Source organism: Gymnodraco acuticeps, unplaced genomic scaffold, assembly GCF_902827175.1.
Source record: "Gymnodraco acuticeps unplaced genomic scaffold, fGymAcu1.1, whole genome shotgun sequence".
Taxonomy (NCBI): Eukaryota; Metazoa; Chordata; class Actinopteri; order Perciformes; family Bathydraconidae; genus Gymnodraco; species Gymnodraco acuticeps.
This window is the reverse complement of record NW_022991187.1, coordinates 640,669-661,826: the sequence shown is the minus strand read 5'-3', so window position 1 is coordinate 661,826 and position 21,158 is coordinate 640,669. Positions and strand designations below refer to the sequence as shown.

At 42.0% G+C, this 21,158-nt stretch overlaps 2 protein-coding genes across 3 annotated transcripts in view; both read right to left on the bottom strand.

Annotated features, from left to right (window-relative positions):
* Positions 1–959, bottom strand: part of si:ch211-106a19.1 (uncharacterized protein LOC561797 homolog) — a 51,461-nt gene extending 50,502 nt beyond the window's left edge. For both annotated transcript variants that reach the window (XM_034238311.1, XM_034238312.1), the window contains exon 1: positions 618–959. In XM_034238311.1, the coding sequence (XP_034094202.1) occupies positions 618–772 (155 nt within the window). In that variant the 5' untranslated portion in view covers positions 773–959. The remainder of the gene's footprint in view (positions 1–617) is intronic.
* A 2,842-nt stretch (positions 960–3,801) lies between these two features.
* Positions 3,802–20,711, bottom strand: rasl10a (RAS-like, family 10, member A). Its single transcript, XM_034238189.1, has 3 exons — positions 19,691–20,711; positions 6,987–7,111; positions 3,802–4,961 (listed from the first exon to the last, which is right to left on the bottom strand). The coding sequence occupies exons 1-3, from the start codon at positions 19,904–19,906 to the stop codon at positions 4,691–4,693; spliced, it is 612 nt and encodes a 203-aa protein (XP_034094080.1). The 5' UTR covers positions 19,907–20,711; the 3' UTR covers positions 3,802–4,690.
* Positions 20,712–21,158: the final 447 nt, after the last annotated feature.

Below are 21,158 nucleotides of genomic sequence, written 5' to 3'. Positions count from 1 at the left end.
TAAGGTTAGCTCACAGCTCTGTCAATCAGAGTGAAAGAGACGGATGATAATCTTAGCAACAATCTCTTGCATCTCGTTTCGGTCATCATTCAGAGTGGCTTTTTAGCTCTCTATCTAATGCAATTAATTAATTAATTTAGCAACCAAAAACATGACATTTATCATGAATTACATTTTGTCGTTGACGTTGTCTTTTCTAACAACATATTTAAAAGAGGAGTTTAATATATATATATATATATATATAATACCGAGGAGTATCCAGCTGTCACAGACTGAGACTAGCAAATTAGCTTACTATGCTAGCTAACGTCCATACCAACTGTAGCCCCTTCCTGACACTTTAATGACTTAGAAGTTGTGTTGCCATTACTGCTGTGTGAGTATCCATATGTGTTGGTGCCTTTCATCAATATAGAGTCATTCAAAGTAAAAACGTCAACGTATTTATCACTGTCAGCTTGAAGGGAACAGACAGCTGACTCTGTGCGTTTGACAGCTAGCTGTTAGCCTGATGCTAGCCAGCTGAGGCAGCCAGCTGTAAGGATGCACAGACACATGAAGCGACCAAGTCCGCGTTTACTTTGAGAAATACTGCACCCTGCATCTTTATTTACCTGTAATATGAAAGCAGGCCATTGCTGAGGACAAACCATCTCCGCTGGTACCCTTTCAAATAGTTGGTCCATTTAAAAAGCCAGCCTTTGTAAGTATCCGACCCTGGAGCTGGGGCCGCGGCAGAGGCGGAGCTGCCCTTCCCCGGATCGCTCATCCTTCGACCGGGATGAACCGGGGACAGCGAGGACAGGGACACTTCCCACCGGGACGACCGTGGCTAGGACGTCGGCACTGACGGGTGAGCTGGAAAGAGGAGGGTCCGGTCTAGGGCGAGAGACACCACCGTGAACCCCTTTCACATGACGCCGGAATGGACTCCAAAGGAAGGATGAGAAGTGATGCCAAGACACTTTGCTGATGCAGACTGCAGAGTATCCAGAGCATAGAGCTGGACAGAGTAGAAAGGGAGTTCCTTACATGGTCATTCAATAATTAGATAATGCTTTGACCAAATCAACAATGTTTTTTCCATGATGACAGTGCCAAACAGTTTAAGGCTGTCCTGTTAGGAGGGAGCGGCTTCTGTTACTATTAATACAGTTTAAATGGAAATTGCCGCTCTATCGATTCAAGTCTACGATACTGACTTGCACCACGTGATGTTGTTATCTTAACATTCCTAAACATTTGACATGCGGTTTGGCTGCTGATTTCACTTGTCAGGTGAGTAGACGTAGAATAGACATAATTGAAGCTTATTGATAACACACATAACTGTAGTGATAAGCTTTTGGCATCAATTCACACATCTATGTAAAAAGTTCATCTTATCATTAAATGTATGGAAACCTAAAATCGATAGTCGGAATTTGGAGTCACGTTATTTTTTAAAGCTTCCGTGTCATGTGAGCCATTGACAACATATGTATACTGCTCTGGACAAATACGACAAACCTCTTTTTATTGGATTTAAGGGCTTTATTTTATTTTTACACGAATATATTTCGTGTAAAATAAAGAAGCTTCCAAATCCCAAACTTTTCCAATACAAATTGACTGTCTAATTATCATTGAAATGTTTTTTAAATATAACATGGAAAAAGCACTATAACCCACTATGTCTTATTTTTCCATTTTAGAAATAACATTATGTGTGAATTTGGAGTCACTGGATGACATTACATCAATACTATAAAAAAACAATTGAACTATTTATAATTTCCCCTAATATTGGAAAGTTAGCACATTAATTGTTAGTCAGTCTATTGTTTGCTCGGAGGTATTGAAAATAACATTGGTTTCGTGTCATTCTAACTGTAAAATAACTTAAGTAATAAAATACATTCTGTGTTGTAAAAAGTACAATATGTTCCTATAAATGTGGTGAGTATGAGTATAAAGTAGCAGGAAATGGAAGCACTCGGGTAAAATACTGTACAATACTTGAGTAAATGTACTGAGTTTCTTTAAACCTCAGAATTACATGATCATTGGCATACGTTTCTCGATTATCAACAAGGTCTGATTATCAAACAGACAAAGCAGAAAAGTGACAGATCCTCTGGGGCACCAAATGCCACAGGACAACTTACTGAAATGTACTTTTGGTAGTAAGCATTAACACTCTGTCTTGAAGAGTATAAATGTCTAAAATGTATATTATCACCATTTTCTTCATTTGTTTGTGACAGGGTAAATTCAAATTGTGCATGCCTGCAGAAATAGGAGGTCAGGAATTGATAATGGTACACAACAAATGATTTCCTCTGTATTCAATGAGGTTAATGTAGCCATGTTACCCACAGAAGAAAGGCGGAGTAGATTTAAAGAACTATCAGTGCTGAGATCATTTCACAACTAAAGTTCTTAAACTGTATATTACTGACTCATTATATCCTAACCACCTTAAATGAAAGTATATCAGCTATTACAATGGGGAATTCACCAGATGATCAAGTGTTGTTGAGTACATTTAAGAATACATTTTAAACTCAAAGTAAATAGTGGGTTCAGTGTGTGATGCCTGATCCGTTGTTCTTTGATTTGGCTCCTGATAACAATGCGTTACCACACGGTGGCAATGTTGTCAAATGATCTTAATGTGGTGTAAGTTTAGAACAAGATTGAAAAGTAACCAGAGTGAGGTTGCTGTTCTCAAAAGCATTTAATGTTTCATTATGTAAAAAAAAATACTCACAGTACTTATTACACAATAAAAATAAATATAATTAACGTTTCTGATAAAAAAACTGTAGCCCTTTTTATTAGGAAACGCGCACACAGACAAACTGATGAGAACTCATGCTACACACAGTTGCTGCTACATATTTCTTTTTTTTACTAGAAAAAAATAAACAAAAAACTAACACAGCCATGTGCCCTGATGAAGGGTGCACTACATCTTTGAGAGAATCATGAGCTGGTGCTCTCGCATGCCATTGAAAAACAACCACATTCACTCCGCTCAGCTGCTCATTACAGTGTCAGAAAACCATGTATTACAAAAATTAATCACAATATTACATTTTCACATCAGTGCAATTGAACCCTGACCCGTTGGCTCTACCAACAAAAGCATGCAAGTCAATTACTCCATGAATCACTCTTATATACAATAGGTCTGCTTACTTTCAGTGCAGCCATGTCACACTGCCTAACTAGGTCTAATCAAATGAAAAAGCAACTGTTCATCTCACAACATTACCAATTGGATACTATTGAAATACTGATATGAAAGCTTTTTCAAGGTTCCCTGTGTGTCTGTGTTACACTCATGGGGTGTTTTGTGAAAGTCACTAAGCTCTGCTTCCTAATATCTGCAGGATATCGGAGTGAGAGGATTACGTCTACTATACGTGAGGCATTTTTAGTATAATGTGGGAATACATATAGTCAGTCAGGACATGTGAGATTTTATTGCTCCTCCCTAATCCAGATTCCACATCAGTCGTTAGTCTTGCCGTGCCTGTCCTTTGCTTGCCTGAATGTCAGCTATCAAACGTGCCTCTCTGTCTCCCCTTCACACATGCATATACTCACACACACACCACACACACACAACACACACAACACACACACACACACACACACACACACACACACACACACACACACACACACACACACACACACACACACACACACACACACACACACACACACACACACACACACACACACACCACACCACACACCACACACACACACACACACCACACACACACACACACACACACACACACACACACACACCCACACACACACACACACACACACACACACACACACACACACACACACACACACAATGTGTGTACAGGTTCTTGTTTCAGGCTCTGCAGTTCCCTGGATTGAATGTATTCTTCAGAAACAGACACTGAGTAGGGGGAGGGAGCATATTAAAGCCCACATCGTGATAGGGACTGCAGCATTTTCTGCAGCAAGACAACCTTAAAACCCCTTTTGTCGGAACAAAAAGCTTTCTCTGTAGGCCAAGTTTAATACAGGGAAGTCAAAGGAAAAAAAGAATGCAGGAAACTTCTCAGAATCTAAAATTAAAAACCATATCTACACATATCGAAATTCTCCCCCTGGAAGTGAAGCTTATTTACTTGAGCTCTGTTTTATTATATCTTGTTGAACATAAACCCTCAATCAAATCAAAATCTGTTAGATATGACCTTTCTGAATGAAGGAAGATTCTATATTGCTGCCACTTGTTTAAAGTCTCACAATGTTAGCCTCACCCTGTCAGGCCCTACATCCACGACACAACCCTCTAAAGACCTGTCGCTGTGTCATTTGGGGAGCCTGAAATTAGTTACCGTCGAGTTGATGTAAGAAAAAAGAACTGTGCTTTGCTATTCATATTGGTTGTCACTTGCTTTCTATCCTACTTCCTTCCTTGCGTTTACACATTTGGCAGAATCTGACTAGGAAGTGGTTGGATGACTGTGTGAAATGTGGGTGTCTTTTACAGCGCAAGAGACTAATAAACCTCATTGTGAAAAATCAGCTCAGTAAAGCAGGAGGCCACAGGGTATTTTTCCAGCCATTTATATCAAAAGTCCAGTTTTCTTTCTCCACTGCCCCTCCACTCCTGAGGTGAGAGGGCTGGAGGGAGCTCTCGGGGTCACATGATGCTGCAGCGGTTCCTCTGCAGCGCCCCCTGCAGGCGGATGGCGGTGTGGTTCCCGCGCATGCCGCGTGACACAGCGATGCCCAGCAGCTCTTTGAAGAGCAGGACGACGTGCCAGTTAAACTTGGCTGAGCACTCCACATAGCCACACTTCCAGGTCTTTTTCACCAGGACTGACACCGCCCTGCGAGGCATGAAGCGCTGCCGCTGCAGATCTCTCTTGGTGCCCACCACCAGGATTGGCACCTCACTGCTGCTGCCTTCCCTGCGGGGGCAAGTGAGACCAGAAAAGAAAAAGGTTAATTTAAAAAAGCACCAATATTTGTGTGTTTTTGTCGGTGGCTTGGAGTGCGCAAAATGCCTGTGTTTTTCCCTTCCTTCGGAGGTGTGCGGGGGAGGACTGGAGGATTAGTGCTCCAAGGCTCAGGGGGCCTCCCACCACTCTCTGCTGCAACTGGTGCACAGCATCATGAAGGGTTAACATGTATAGAAAGCCAGAGGTGGGAATAAATAAGTGACTTGGGATTTACAGTATAATGCTTGTTACAGTGTTAAAAAATTAAACATCTAGGAGAAGTCCATAGTAACATGGATTAGTGGGAGTTTGGAAATCCAATCTGAAGCTCTACTTTAAATGAGAGAACGTTGACTACAGCAAAGTACAAAAAGGATTTTAGAGCAAATACCGTGAAGGAAAGAAGGCTCATTATGTTAATCGGATTTATTACAATGAGATACATTTTTACCTCTGCTTTCTGTTTGGTTGAGGGCCAAAGGCAGGAGAGCAGGGAGCTTTAAAGAGGTTTTTTCTTGAAAAATAACAACTATCCTACCTCAAGTTGAATTCACTATTAAAGGCACATTGTTAAACTCAAGGCAGCAGTGAGGAGTGTAAGAGCAAGACATCTGTTAACCTGTTCAGCTCAATGTCAAATATGGTATATATTGTTAAAGCTGCTGCTTTCACTTATGCAGAATATTGCAGAATGTTTTTTTTTTTATACATCGTGCCTCTGACAAGTACTTGCATGCATGTGCATATTTGCACGTCTGCCTTCACAGATGGACAGATAGCTTGGCGGAAAGAAAAAGCAGAGAGAGAAATGTACAGTATCGTTTTCAAGCCATCTGAGGCGAAGTTCTCAAAGATGTAGGGTTGAGAAAACACATTGCAGTTATTATCGCAATTTCCCTTTTTTCAAAGGTTGTGCTCTCGAAAAAACAGACTCAAACATATCTCCTCACATATCTGCTTGAGCGTGTGTATTAAAGCCGGATGTGATGTATGTGTGAGTCTGTGCGTCATCTTCCCTGAGGTGGGCTTCATACTAAAATGCCAAAGAAAATAGAAAAACAAGTTAATTCTGGTTTCAACTGATTATGTCAACAGAATTGTGCTGAGCATTTTAAGATTATATTTTCTATAGTTGACATTTATAGTACACCCCTCCTCCCCACTCGTGCTGCAACAGCCTCCATTATTCAATATTTCAGTATCTGTCTCTTCTCTGCTTTGTCCTTCCCGTCTGCAGTCTGGTCTCAGAGCTTTTTGATTATACAGTTTTCCTGTTTTCCATTCACCCTTCCTTCCTTCCCTCTAGTTGCTGGTGATAATGGTTTTCTGTCACAGGCTATGGACATTCATGGCAACACATTTGCAGCCGCAGGTAGGTGGGGATGATCTGTGCACTGGCAGTTTGGCCGTGTACATACATAGCAGCACAAATGAGGCCACTCATTGTACTCTTTCAATATGTAAATATATGCAGGAATGCCAACAGCGAGGATGTTAGCGCAGGTGATGCCTTTCATTGGTATTTTTCCCCCCACAAGTGTGTAAGGTTCTTTCTGCCTCTTGCGTGTGTTCAAAGCCTGCCAGGAGACATTTATTACATCTCCCTCTGGTTCTTATACTTCCTGTTTTCTTGTAGCTGTGCTCTGTCTAACAAAAGGAAAAATATACCCACAAATGTATCTTCAAAATCACTACTGAAATGTCAGGCTGCTCTCGTGCAGAAATGACAGCATTAAATGTCATTACTAAGCTGTCAGGATGCAGTGAGGACTATGCTAAATTAAAATATAGCACCATGCGCAGACTTTCACTGTCACGCTGTCACAGACGTGTAATTGTCCTGCTTTGTGGAAGGTCTGTGAAATGGCAAGCTGTCACCAGATGGATGAAATGGTGATGTGATTAGAAATCAACGCTGAGGGTAAACAAGCTGTATGTCACTCTGCTGAATGTTCAGAAACAATCATCCTAGCTGAGAGCGGGTTGTCGTCATACCTGTACTCCACTATCTGCTGTCTGATCATCTTGACGTATTCAAAGCTCTCCACGCAGCAGATGTCGTACACCAGGATGTAGGCGTTGGCATTGCGAACACCTCTGCAGCGCAAATCCAGCCACTCCTACAGGACACACACAGAGGGGACAACATCATTGCACAAACAATCATATAGTATGAGATAGATCATTTTTAACCATGTTTGAGTTTAGTCCGCCATCCCTTTGGTCTCTCAACAACTATTGTATGTGTGACCGGAGCTGGGCCGCCCACCGTTGCTCCGTGGCGCCCAGTTTGGCAAATGGTGTATCTGAGGGACCATGGGGTTGGGGTTAGAGGGCGACATCAAATCCAGGATCTCTGGAGCTCTGTGGTCCACCAGGTTGTGAAGGCTCCATCTAGTGAAGGAACCCCTTTGCAGGCCAGGCCTGTTCAGGAAGCGCCTCACTCTGCAGGTTGCTTCCTCCCAGGTCTTTCAGCGTCGAACCGTTCGCCCTACGGCTGGCCACCACTCAAATGTTCACCATCTTCCTCGGTCTACTGGCCCTCAGGACAATGCAGCGAGTCCACTTTGAGCCCCTGTGTCCAGTGGCAGCGCCAAAGATTTTCTCTAGGGGGTGCTGTGGGGTAGCTTGACGTTTCATAGAGGGTGCTCAAACATTAAGGGTTTCCCATTAATGCACCAGCGGCAATACCGTTGAATGTTCTACTGCAACACTCCCCACACGCACACACAGTGCAACCGCGACTGTTACAATGAAGGCTCGATAATCAGCTCACGGCATATAGGTGTAAGCAGGGGTAAAGTGCTATTTTTACAAGTGGGGGGTGGACCGTCCTCACCTCCTCTAGGAGGGACCTCACCTCCTCTAGTGGGGTCCGGGGGCATGCTTCCCCGGGAAGTTAAAAGCATCAATCTGGTGCACTTTGAGAGCAACATTAAGAGATCTATGGATACATCTCTCAACAACACCCATATGAAACAGAGCTGTAAACAGATTTTCTATTTCTTTATAGATATTTTCCAAATCACTCCCCTTTTAAAACAAACCGTTTGAGACCCACTGAGATAACTAGACTAAAGTTAACTATCTAAACACTGAGAGTCCTTTACTTCACCTGAGCTGAGGTTATCTGAGACTCTCAGTCTGACAGGAGATAGTTCTCCCTCCACCTTGTTGTTGAAAAAGCTCCTTATATCCGTTAGCTTGGCTAGCTAGCACCAGATGCTAACCACAACGATCTCCAGTAGATACCCACCTGTGCGCGAGCTCTCTCTCTCGCTCGCTCGCGCACGGACACAAAATGGCTCGTGCCACACACACACACAGAGCAGAGCTTGAATGAAACACAGAGGCCCAGAAGTAAGCTACTTTTATTCACGAGGCTATGCTATTATGTGCAGAATCCCTCTCGCTTTCAGGTGGTTTTAATTGAGTGTCCACGTTTAAGGACTAAAAAACGATGTTAGCAAATAATTTGGCGCTCTAGCTAACAGGAAGTCACTCAAGTGTCACAAAGTAATTTAGCCTATGGGTAGGTCAAAAATCGAATGGGTGCTGGCCATTGGCCTAATCATATCACCTGTGTTGGCTTTATCTTTTTGGTCAAAAATGTGTTTGTTTTACATTTGCATTGATGTAATCAATAATTTTTCTAATTTAATTTAATAAAAATAATAATAATTTTCTAAAAAAAAAAAAAAAAAACATATTTCTTGGGGGTGCTTTGGCAATTCTGGGGGGTGCTTCAGCACCCCCTAGCTCCCCCCTGGCGCCGCCCCTGCCTGTGTCTAATTCCCAATCTGCCGTTTTCAGGCCTTGGTGCTAGCATTCGCCTTCTTATATTCACCGTCGGGTCGACGATGCAAAAGTGGGGGGTAGATGTGACCGGATGTCTTCTCCCTCTGTGACGCTGCTTGGCACCATGCCAGCGCACCCAACCCAGTCTCACAAAAAAACGTGTAATAACTACGTTGGTCCACAACGTAGGACGTAGTATTTCTACAAAAACGCTTCTGAAATTGTAAGATCCCTACGTTTTTTTTCACCATTCATTCCAATGGTAGGCGTCTATGTCATGTGATCTTCAAATTTCTCCCTGCAGAAAAAAAAAACATGGCCGAACTTCGTTTTATTCTCGGTGTAAAATGCCTATTTTAAAGTTAGTTTGGCCATTAAAATGCGTGAGTTGTTATTTCAGATTATGTGTGCAGTGGATGCACATGATCTTTAGTTTGCTAGTTATTACGAAGATTACTTCAGGAAATTGTGTCTATACAACGTTTTCATTGTCACCAAGGTGGTTGCTAGGGATGCTGCTATCGATATTATTTCTGTTATGTTGTGTAACTGTTTAATGGTGTTATCTTTATTGCTACCCCCTTCCCCGTCAATGTATAGTGTTAGTTAACCCTTAGCGCAAACGTATTAGTTTAACAAAATCCGCATCTAAAATTGTGGCATATACGTTATTTTCCCCTGTGCAATTCTCCATTTACTCAACAATAACACATAATTATCCTTGTCTTTATTTATTTGTTTGATTAATAAACACAAGTTGGAGTCCGTCATGACCGAGGGTCGGAGCAGCTCATTTGCTTTACAGAATATTTCACCCGGAAGTAAGTATTCTCTCCGCTTCGCTTGACAAACCCCGTGATAGTCTTCAAGCTCTGTGATTGGAGAGTGTGCCGAGCGTCGAACAGCACTTGAAATGGGATGGAACCACGGCAGAAAAAAACAAAAACTGGATTTGAACGGGTCCACCCCGTCCCCCCCTCCCCCACCCCGTCCCCAGAACTACACATGCTGGCTATTGTGTTTCGCAACCATGTTCGCAACATGTTCTATGGCACGTCTCTACTGGGAGTTGTAGTTTTAAAAGACGTTTTCGTATTTCCCATAAGAAGAAGTTGCCAGTATTAAACTGTGTACATCCCTGGAGGTTTAGGGGATAGGAAACACTCAAATGTAAAACATATCATTAATAAATGGGTGAAAATTGCTTGTGCCCATAATGGGTAGCATTACCCACATGCCAGCTAAGGTCAGAAGAGCTTTATTTAACAGCTGGTCTTATGTTTGTGACCCCTCCTGTTGTTAATTGATAAGCCTGAAACATGCACTTGTCAAGGTTCAGAGGCACATTTTGCAAATATGGCAGTAGCCATCGATAATCTTAAGATAAGATATACTTTATTGATCCCAAGTTGAAAACATTTGCGTTACATCAGCATGTGTAACAGTTGTAAATATGCAGTGGTGTTTATTTGTAAATCATTTAGTATAATCACACAAATTCTGTGTTTTATATTTAATAATTCTGTGTTCTTTATTTATTTATTGTTCGATACCTGACAAGGCCGGAGATGAAAAACTTTGGTCGCAGGTTCCTCAACAGTGCATTACAAGACATCTATCAATATGTGTGTATACCTCCACCATTAAACTGTCGTATTCTGCACATTTCTTATACTATCTACATACATCTTATATAAGAGTATAATATATATGTATAATATCAGTTAAAATAAGTGCTTCAACATAGTTAACATTGCTGGAGGTATACACAAAGTTTTTCATTCATTGCATAACTACACCGTTTGTGTATAATATGTCAATAAACCTTAGAAAATCTTGAAATCTTGAAAGGGATGTGCAAAATAGTCATTATATACAGTCTTTAATTAACTATTAGTAGAGAATAACGAGTAATGAATATACTTTATAGGGATCCTATTAATATCTAATAATAAAAATAATGAAATTCAATAACATGCTTTAACCACTAGGTGTCCCTTTATATCAGCTGTGCACCTTTATGGTGTAAATACAGCCTATCTACCAATTGGATCAAATATAAAAGTCCGCCGAATTAGTGTTGATACTGAAAGGAGACGTATTGTGTGAAAAGAAATGTAATATGTTGTTTAATGGCTGATATATTTATGATCCATGTCACGTTTTCAGTGTTGGCGGCAGTTCCTCATGTTTGTCTAGAAGTCTTCTCATCAGGGCTCTATAAATAGAGAACTACGGCAGATATGTCATATTTAATGCAGCCGAACCGTGTATTACAATGACGTTATGTGATGACTTTCAAAGAGAAAAGCAAGCATACTCGGAATAAAGTGTTTTCGGTCTGTTTCCGGTATTTGTTTATGACGATGTGATGTGAGATGTGAGACTGGAATTGCACAGGGGAAAATAACGTATCTATGCCACAATTTTAGATGCGGATTTTGTTTAACTAATACGTTTGCGCTGTGGACCAACACTATACATTGACGGGGAAGGGGGTAGCAATAAAGATTACACCATTAAACTGTTACACAACATAACAGAAATAATATCGATAGCAGCGTCCCTAGCAACCACCTTGGTAACAATGAAAACGTTGTATCGACACAATTTCCTGAAGTAATCTTCGTAATAACTAGCAAACTAAAGATCATGTGCATCAACTGCACACATAATCTGAAATAACAACTCATATTTCTCGCATCAAATGACATCAAAACGCATTTTAATGGCCAAACTAACTTTAAAATAGGCATTTTACACCGAGAATAAAACGAAGTTCGGCCATGTTTTTTTTTTCTGAAGGGAGAAATGTGAAGATCACGTGACATAGACGCCAACCATTGGAATGAATGGTGAAAAAAAACGTAGGGATCTTACAATTTCAGAGGCGTTTTTGTAGAAATACTACGTCCTACGTTGTGGACCAACGTAGTTATTACACGTTTTTTTATGAGACTGGGTTGGCGCACCTGCTATTTAAGTGGAGGTGACAAATCTGCTCCCTCCCCGTTTTGTTAATTGCCGCCATGGTAAGCCCCAGCAATGTCCTTCTCCCTCCTCCCTGGAGAATTTTTAGAAAATGATATTGTTTATGATTAGAAATGTAATTATGTATAAATAAAATAACCATTGTGGTATTATCCTTTACACTGTCTCTGCCTGTGGTGTTCAAACGAACCTGATTGCCTTTTATTAAATTGGATAAACTTTAGTTTTAGTAATTTCCTGGGGGCGAAACTCCCCCATGTGGCGTTGTCAGCAAACCGAGCATTTTATACGAGCACCACACCTCCACATATGGATGACTGACATCGGTAAATCCCTGGCTTTTTCTTTCCTTGTCACAATGAGATAGACATTTATAGTTTTGAGTGAAATATCATTCAAGTATTGTATAGATCGCACTGGATTTTAATTTACTGTCACCATCAATCAAAAACCCACTTTTGTCCAAAATTAACCCATTAAGCTCAATTTTACTCTCTCATTAGCAAATGTTAGCATGCAACACACTAAACTATGATGGTGAACAAAATACATTTTGCATGTTAAACACATGTATTAGTATATTGTATTTGATACGCCAAGATCATGTTATCATGCTAATGTTGCCCTATAGTTCAAAGCAATGCGGTCGTTATAGCCTCATAGATCTAATACAAAACAATACAAGAGAGTGACGCCGACAAGCACATAGGATTCTGTAATTATTCTGCACTTTGGCCTGTAAGTCATTGTTTGTCTGCATCTGCTGGTTAACCTCTGTCAGAAAAGAGCAGAGGGTAATTAAGTTCTAGATGCATGGCTCTGTGGAGTCCCACAGCCTAGAATAAAGTCATAACACAGTGTGACAGTAAGCACTGCGCCATATCCCAGTTACACATGTTCAAGGACAATGGCTTTACAGCTTGTAAAAGATAAGCTAACATGGAGCCTTCTGTCAGGAAAATAAAAACGAACCCATACTACTGTTTAACTCGTGTCGTTGGTTGCTTGGCTGAGCTTTGTGATGCAGTGCACACACGGCAGCATTGGTCGGATGGTGATGAGTAAACAAAGCACATGGGACAAGTGGGTACAATGGAACCTGACAGGAGGAAAGTTGCTTCAATGAAAACACAGGGACCCATTCTCCTGTTCGTGCTGTTTTCTCAGGACTGTCTGCACCCCACCATTACTGTCACCTCCTCTAACAGCATGTAATAAATTCATAAGCATTTAAAAGAGGGGAGGGAAATAACAGGAACTTCTGGGGGCGGGAAGAAAGGATCTGCTGTGAGAAAACAAACACAGCTCTGAGAAAACGTCGATCAGAAGAAAAAGCAGCAGTGCATAAAGGGGTGAGCAGACGGGGTCAACATCACCTCTGGTGTGCATGCACATGTGGTGCAGTGGATTGTGCGTTGGTGTTTGGATCAGGGGAGCACAGGTTCAAACCCCACTGCAGTCAGCATGTCGTTGTGTCCCTGGGCAAAACACTTCACCCCAAATTGCTCCTGTGGGGATTGTCCACAGTAATGAGTATGTAAGTCGCTTTGGATAAAAGCGTCTAACAAGTGACATGTAATGTAATTATGTTATGTTCCATTCACTTCAACTTAATGTATACATGCAAACAGTGGAGACTATTCTGCCTCTGTATTTATAAAGAGACGAGACATGATAGTGACATAATTCCTCTGAAAGGAGAAGTTTGACCATATTGGGCAATACACATATTCACTTTATTTAACAGGGTTTGATGAGAGATATTCAGTAATGATGTATCTGGAACCAGCAGCCAGTTAGCCTTTACCTTATTTGAGTTTAGTTAAAACACGGGGAAAAGCTAGTCTGGCTCTCTCCATATAAAAACAACATTTGCCCAACAGCAGAACATTTGTAAACAAGTAACCTTGTTTTCTTAATGTAGGCTACACTCAATATGAAAGTGGAGCCATTAGCTGGTTAGCTTAGCTTAGCATAAAGACTGAAGTGAATGGGTAACCTTCCTTTAACTTTTAAGTAGGTATATTACCAGTAATTATCAATTCTAAGTCGGTTGGTTAAAAGACTATACACGTTTTATTTGTATCTATGACATTTTTAGCACAGAACTTTTGTTTTCCGCAAAAGATATTCCCATAAAAACATGTATGACCAATGCAAAACTGTATTTATTTAGTTAATATGCTTCTATCTTGTTTGCTTAAAGCTCTGTTACTTGACTTCATGTTTTTTTTTGACAGATGCACCTGCGCCTCAGAGATGCCTCTTTGTGTGTTGCTTTGTGGAGCTTTAAAAAATCAACGTGCTGATTCTAATTAGCACCAAGCTGCTAAAATAAACCTAATGTGTGGCGGTGTTGAAAGAGCATGGTAGTCATTTTTCCATATGGTGCTTTCATTATTTGTTTATCTCCTGCAACAGCTTGAACAATTTGAAATAGGAATGAAACATCTAATTGAATTGCTTCTTTTTTTAGAAAAATGTGCTTTTCAAATCTACAGGCTGTTAAGGCAGTCTTAGTACACACAAGATGAAGTGATCATTTCTGACAAGGGAAGCTCAGAGAACAGACGATGATCAGCTTTAACATCTAATGTTGATGAAGCCATCACATCTGTGTCAGCGAGGAATCATGTAAGTCTATTTGAAATGCACGGGGGCGTTTTGTGTGTGTGTGAGGAAGAAACAGCATCACACATCAGTAAGAAGAAAATGAGGCCGAGCACGCAGACAGACACTTGGCACAGGGATCATTGCAATCAAAAGGAAAAGAGAAGACAGAGGAAGTACACGTTGATTAGAAAACTGGTATACATGTGATTATTATCTGCGTCCCTCTCCAGGTTTAATCAGTTGTCAGAAGGACTGTATTTTATATTATTTCTGGGTGTCCAATACAATTTTAAGTCATTTCACTCTCCTTTAAAGAAAATATTTGCCAAACAAACCTGACATGAAAAGCATATTATCACAGCTCACCCTCTTCTGATAATTTAAGCAATTGAATGTGAGATGCGCGCATTTGCTTCATTTGCAGCCTCACATCCCTGTGAAGCTAAAAATAGCTGCATGTGTTCTCATCTCATATCTCTTTGTCATCCAAGTCCTGTTTTTTAAATATGGAGGAGGGGCTAAAAACAGAAACACTGCTTCACCAAAGCCAGACAAGAGACCAAAAAAGGTAATAAGAGCTGAGAGGAGAGTGCAGCAGAACACATCTGATGAACTGAACTCAAATGAATTTAAAATGCATGTGTGGGCATGTTTGTTTGTGTGTGCTTGCAGGATTTGAGAGTGCCTGTGGGAGCGTGAATGTGAGTGTGGTGGCACTGTCTGTTTCCTCAGGCTCCTTCACGCGCCGCACACAGAAAGAGCATCTCACCCTTCGTTCCTCAAGAGCGTTAAACATAACATGTTTCCCTGACAACCGTAAGCTGTGGTCAGTTTTCAGAAGGCAAAGCTGCAACGTCTCCCGACATTAGGTGAGGCAGTTTAGCGGTAATGAGAAGTTGTGATGGACTCAGGAGCACAGGAGGAAGGTCGGTGTAACCTTTTTGGGGGAAGGGTGCTGAGCAATTAAAGCAGTGTCCCGCAGGCCACCCGAGCAGATTTGCAATTCAAATGTATAACATCTCCCGGGGACGAAACTCCCATTACTCAATGGTGACCTATGCAAATCCGCCGTTCAAATGTTCAGATCTTATTAGTGTTTGATTAATGCACTTTGTTGGAGATGATATGGGGCGGATGAGCTGTTTCTGATTTCTTCCAAGCACACAGTAACACAAAATACATTTTACTTGTTTATAATGAGCGATTGCGTTTGACTTAGGCTATCTTATGATCATGAATTGTTGATTTTAAATCCAGAGCTAAAACAGATTTACACAAGTTGATCAAAGCAGAGATCAACCTTTTAGCAAATACAATTATGGGCCTTAATTATTCCTTAAGTCAAGCTTGCATATTGAGCTATCAATTGTTAAGAACTTGAAATGTTTCTATTCTAATCTAATTTGTTTTAATTTTAATTTTCAAAGACCACAAAAGCTTTAAACTGACCCAACAGGCTTCACAGACACAGGTGGGGTAGGTAATTTTGGAGAAACCAGCTCGAGTGCGGTAGAATTTGAAAATACAGCCACAAATCTGCCACTTCCTTACAGAGCCCCTCCTCCAACATACACGAACGCTCACATGACCAATGAGGGCACGAGATAAGTTTGTGCACAGATGGAAGGCTGACAGGCAGGTAGGCCATCCAGTTATTTTAGCCGGGCCGGCTCAGATGATTGGTCGTGCTTTTTACAGCACGGCTTCCACAGATGACATTTTAATGGATTTTTTGTCAAAGCACTTAAAATATTCATTGCTATCGGGATGTTAAGAGCGTTCCATGGAATATAACAAAAAGTGTATGTAGAGACATTTTCCAGAAAGGGAGCGGGAGCATTGTGTGTATGGGAGGAAGTCATGGAGATACATTATGGCTAGAACAAAATAAGAGAACAAGAAGAATCTTTGCTGAATCCGCAGTCAAGCTTAAATCCATCTGTCGTTGCAGCCTATTGACACAGTGTGACATATGCTCTTTAAACGCAATGCTATCAGCAACAGGCAGACATACTGCAAAGCAAACAGATCATTACAACATGAGAGCCTGACAGTGAGCTAATAGAAATGTTGCCCGTCTCAAGCATCGGAAAGGATCAAAATGGCTGTCAGCGTGGTTACGCGGGGTCAGAAGTAGCCTGCCAGAACATCACTACTCTTCTATCAAATATAATCTGAACGGATGAGAAACTGCCATGCTGCATAAGCCTGGAGGCGTACTGACTCACTCCATTCTGCAGTTTATTCGTTATTGTTCCAGAGGACATTATAAAACCTAATTTGGTAACCCTTACTATGACAGTGTCCATTAAACTCTGTGCAACCTTCCTAATTGACTGCAGCAAATTCCTACTGTCTCCTATGTTGCTCTTTTATTCCCAGCAGTGTTCCAGCTGGGACTGTGCTTTCATTCAATCTGCTGCGAGTACATTACATGTTACTTGATAGACGCTTTTATCCAAAGCGACTTACATACTCAATACTGTGGACAATCCCCACAGGAGCAATTTGGGGTGAAGTGTCTTGCCCAGGGACACAGCGACATTTGCAGTGGGGTTTGAACCTGTGACCCCCTGATCCGAACACCAAGGCTCTATCCACTGCACCACACTCCTCCCTAGTACATTTTTATTTGATTTTCTTTCTGCTGTCCGTTGCCCGCTGTGACACAGGTTACGTTGCTCTGTCCACCGAGTAAATACAGAGCTGGGCTGGGAGTAAAAAAGGAAATAAAATTGACATGTCTCATCGCTGCTCCAGCTGTGAATAGAGGACGTCAGAAAACCAAGCAAGAGAGCGGCTTCAGAACAAGCAGGACATGACAGGAGCAGAAAGGGAAAAGTACAGCGGGTCGTTGCTCAGAAAATGAGTAACTATAACCCGTGTGAGACTTGTTGTGGCCGCACTCAGCTAATGGTTTTCTCTGCGTTTACAGTGTACACAGAGGGTCTGCTCGCAGCAGTACACTTTGAAATGAGCATGAAATGTTCACACAACATGATGTCGAATGATGACTCAAACTGTGGGACTCGCACTCCCACACGTTAACTCATAAGACTCATCTTGCTCATTCCTGCTATATGCTCCCCAACCAGCTGGGTCCCTGGTGGTGTTCAAGCACCACTTAACATAAGTAAGAAACAAATCAATCAGAGGGTCTTAACAGAGGGTCTCTGCGGGCAGGACACAATGAAGCACCCTGCATACCTTTAAAACCTCACCAACAAAACATCAAATCTGCTAGAATGGCTACATGCAACTCAGCCAGATGTTTCCTACGTTTGCATCAGGCTTTTCTGAGCGTGCAGCAAATCAACACTCGAGGAGGAATCTCATTTAAGCTGTTGGTTTCTTTGGCCCGATCTCATTTTCTCAGTGGCACTTGGTCTGTGTAGATAACAGCAGCTGAGCTTTGTGTGACTCAGACGGGAGAGAGGCAGCAGCAGTCAGGTGTGATGACCTTGGAGAGGTCTATATCTCGACAGCCTCACAGCCTGAACAGAGGCTGAAATGGACAGGAGTCGACGCACACCTCCAGTGAATAGAGGCTTGGAGTGGCCACGTTGTTTAATTGCCAAAGCACACACCACCAAGACACACACACCAAATCCATACTCCTTTGTACCTGTGTGGCTGGAGAGAAATACCTTAAAGGACAGGATCAGATCTTTTTCAATCCCTCTTAACCCTCCTGTTGTGTTCATAGATATTGTGTTTTACATTTGATTGGCCTTATGATATCCTCCACAGTAGGCATTTTAACATTACTGATCACCACTTTCATTGTGTTCATCCATCAGATAGTACACACCCACAAATCCAATTCTATTTAATTTTAGAATACGTTTTCAGTGTCTATTCACTGCAGTTATTCATGTGAATGAGTCATCAGAGGTTGTTTACAGCTTAAAAGGGTGTTAAATAAAAACGTGTGATGATTAATGTTTTTTGTGTTAATGTAAGAGGCAGTTAAAACCGCAGTCCGGGAACACAAAGGTAAGGGGGGAGAAACAACACAACAGGTGGGTTAAACAACACTCTTGCATGTACTGAAAGTGTTCCTCCTTCACACATTGGCTGTGAAGACATCCTTACATTATCTCAAAGTTAGTGATGGATTATGAGTTCAGCGAATACGAGGGTTTAGCAGTCACTTAATCAAATCAATCTTGAGACGTAACGGCTTTATTAATGGCTAATTCCCTCTTTAGTTCCCACAGTGCTGAGCTGAAGTGCAGGAACATTTGCAACTAAACATATTGTAACTTTAGAAGATAGCCACTTAGTAAAACAAAGCACACTTTTGTGGCTCATCTTCGCTTTGGCTGAACTTTAAAATAAATATTTGCGCAGAGTGAGGACAGTGATCCCCCCCCCCCCCTATCATTTACGTTGGAAGTGCTTTAGGAGGGTATGTTTTAAAGGGCAATATGGACAAGAGAAACGATTACAGTGTCCAATAATGCTTTTAAGATAAGATAAGATACATGGTATTGTCATCCATCTGTGTACAGTGCTGTACAAATGAAGGACATGGTGTTCCTCCTGGACACAGGTGCAACACAAAGCATGACTGATGCAACACTCAGTGGGAGCAAAGCAAATATTACATTTTGATTGGAAATTGTATTAAACTTACTTTTCTTAAATGCAAATTGTATGACTATGTTGTGAACAAAAGTGAACCTATAGAAAAACAATACTTCCAGAGCTTAAGATAATTCCTAATGTCTTCAATCCAGTAAAAGACTAGAAGAGAATACAAACTGTTGGAGCAACACCACATGTATGATCCTGCAATCAGATGTGCCTCCAACTAATGAAGTGTGGCATATGACCATGAATAAAAGGCCAGTCTGTTCTATTTCTACACGGGGAGTTGGACCAGGTGCTGTGGGGATGCCTGCAGCAGAATCCTGCTATCAATGTCTGACCATATGGGACACATTTAACCCAAACACTACCAGCAGAACCAGTACGCTGCTGCCAACTCATCTCTGAAACTGTCATGATTAATAAACAAAAGCAGCTGGCATTGCTTCTTCATGAAAGGGGGGTTGAGTTTAAAACGTCAAAGTGAAGATTACAAAGGGTTTAAGTCAGTCAGGTCTCCATAGCAACTAGGGACACCAGATAATGATAGAGGAATACATAAAATAAGTGTTATTGTATTTTAAAGGCCTTAGGCTGTGAACAGAATTAAGTATAGATGTAAGAGATTCAGGCAATGTGAGGGTGGATGAATCAACGCCTTGAATAAAGTTCAACCTATAAGTCCTCAGACAGGCTGTGTGTACCTGATTGGAGCTGGATGGAAAGGAGGAGATTGGTGGGACGTCCAGGATCTTTAGCTCATACATGTTCCCGTTGAGGATGACGGAGGGTCTGTACACATATCTGGTCCTGGTCGGCGTGTACACCTCCGAGAAATCGTTATAGATGAACTGGCGGATTATAGAAGTTTTCCCCACTCCGGGAGCACCGATGACTGCGATACTCAGCGTCTCCACCATTCCTGGAGCTCGGGTTCAGCACCATGGACAGCGACGACAACAACCCCAGATGTGACAGTCCAGAAACGCAGCTGGCCGCTGCTGTTTGGGATGCTGCTCCGATGGAATTCAATCCACCTTCTGCTCACCCTTTCCCTTCACCCAGCAGCCTCTGAATCACCTCAGCTGGGTTCAACTGGGTGCAGTTAAACGAAGTGGCGGCTGGATAAAAACACCCACCCTGTCGAGAAAGCGAGAAACTTTATCTCCAGGCTGAGGGAGGAGGGAAAAAAAGACCCTTGCCGCTTGAAGGTTGTCAAAAATAAACCATGAAGATGCAGATGGAGGGGTTTTTCAATGCTTCTGCAATCCAACACAGAAACTCTTGTGGACATCTCCATACGACCTCCTCCCCCGAGAGGAAGCGAAAAAAGTCCGTTCTTGTTGTCCCCGAATGGACATAATATCACCCAGGCTAGACTGTGACCTTGTCCAGACGCACAGGAGCCCTCAGTGTCTTCATTGATTATCTCCTCTGCACCTCTTACTCATTTCCTCCGATGCAGCACCGCCGCGCTCCTCCATCACACAGCCGCCAGCCTTTTAAATAAGCTTCCCAATCCCACGTGCTCTGAAATTGCACACAAACCCCATAATCTTCTTGTTTTGTCGATGACAGAAAGATAGATTCACATCTGCGTGATTCAAAAGACAAGATGCAGTCCACACAGCCTGCAGACGTGCGTTTTCTGTAAAGGCATCTGGAGATATAGCGAGCACTGTGTGTGTGTGTGTGTGTGTGTGTGTGTGGTGTGTGTGTGTGTGTGTGTGTGTGTGTGTGTGTGTGTGTGTGTGTGTGTGTGTGTGTGTGTGTGTGTGTGTGTGTGTGTGTGTGTGTGTGTGTCTGCTCTCGGAGAGACATGCGCTGGGGAAGACTGCTCTATCTTTCTCTCCCCCTCTCGTCACTCACTATATCCCTGCACCGCTCATCCAATAGGATTATGTCGTGCGCAAGGCGTGTGAGAGCCTTGAGCTCCAATACGCCAACAAATAAATGGCACAGGAAAAGGCCAAACTCCATACATCATGTGAGGGTCATGCAGGAGCGGCGTGAGACTGGACATCATTTCTCTGAGGCGCTCGACTTATTATTGGACAGGATCTTTGGGCAGGCCAGGGTCGGTGTGTCCCATCAATCACTGCGGGGTGACAGCGAGCACATCACGGGCGCAAATCACAATAGCACGTCGGGGGAATAAACATTACGCAGTTT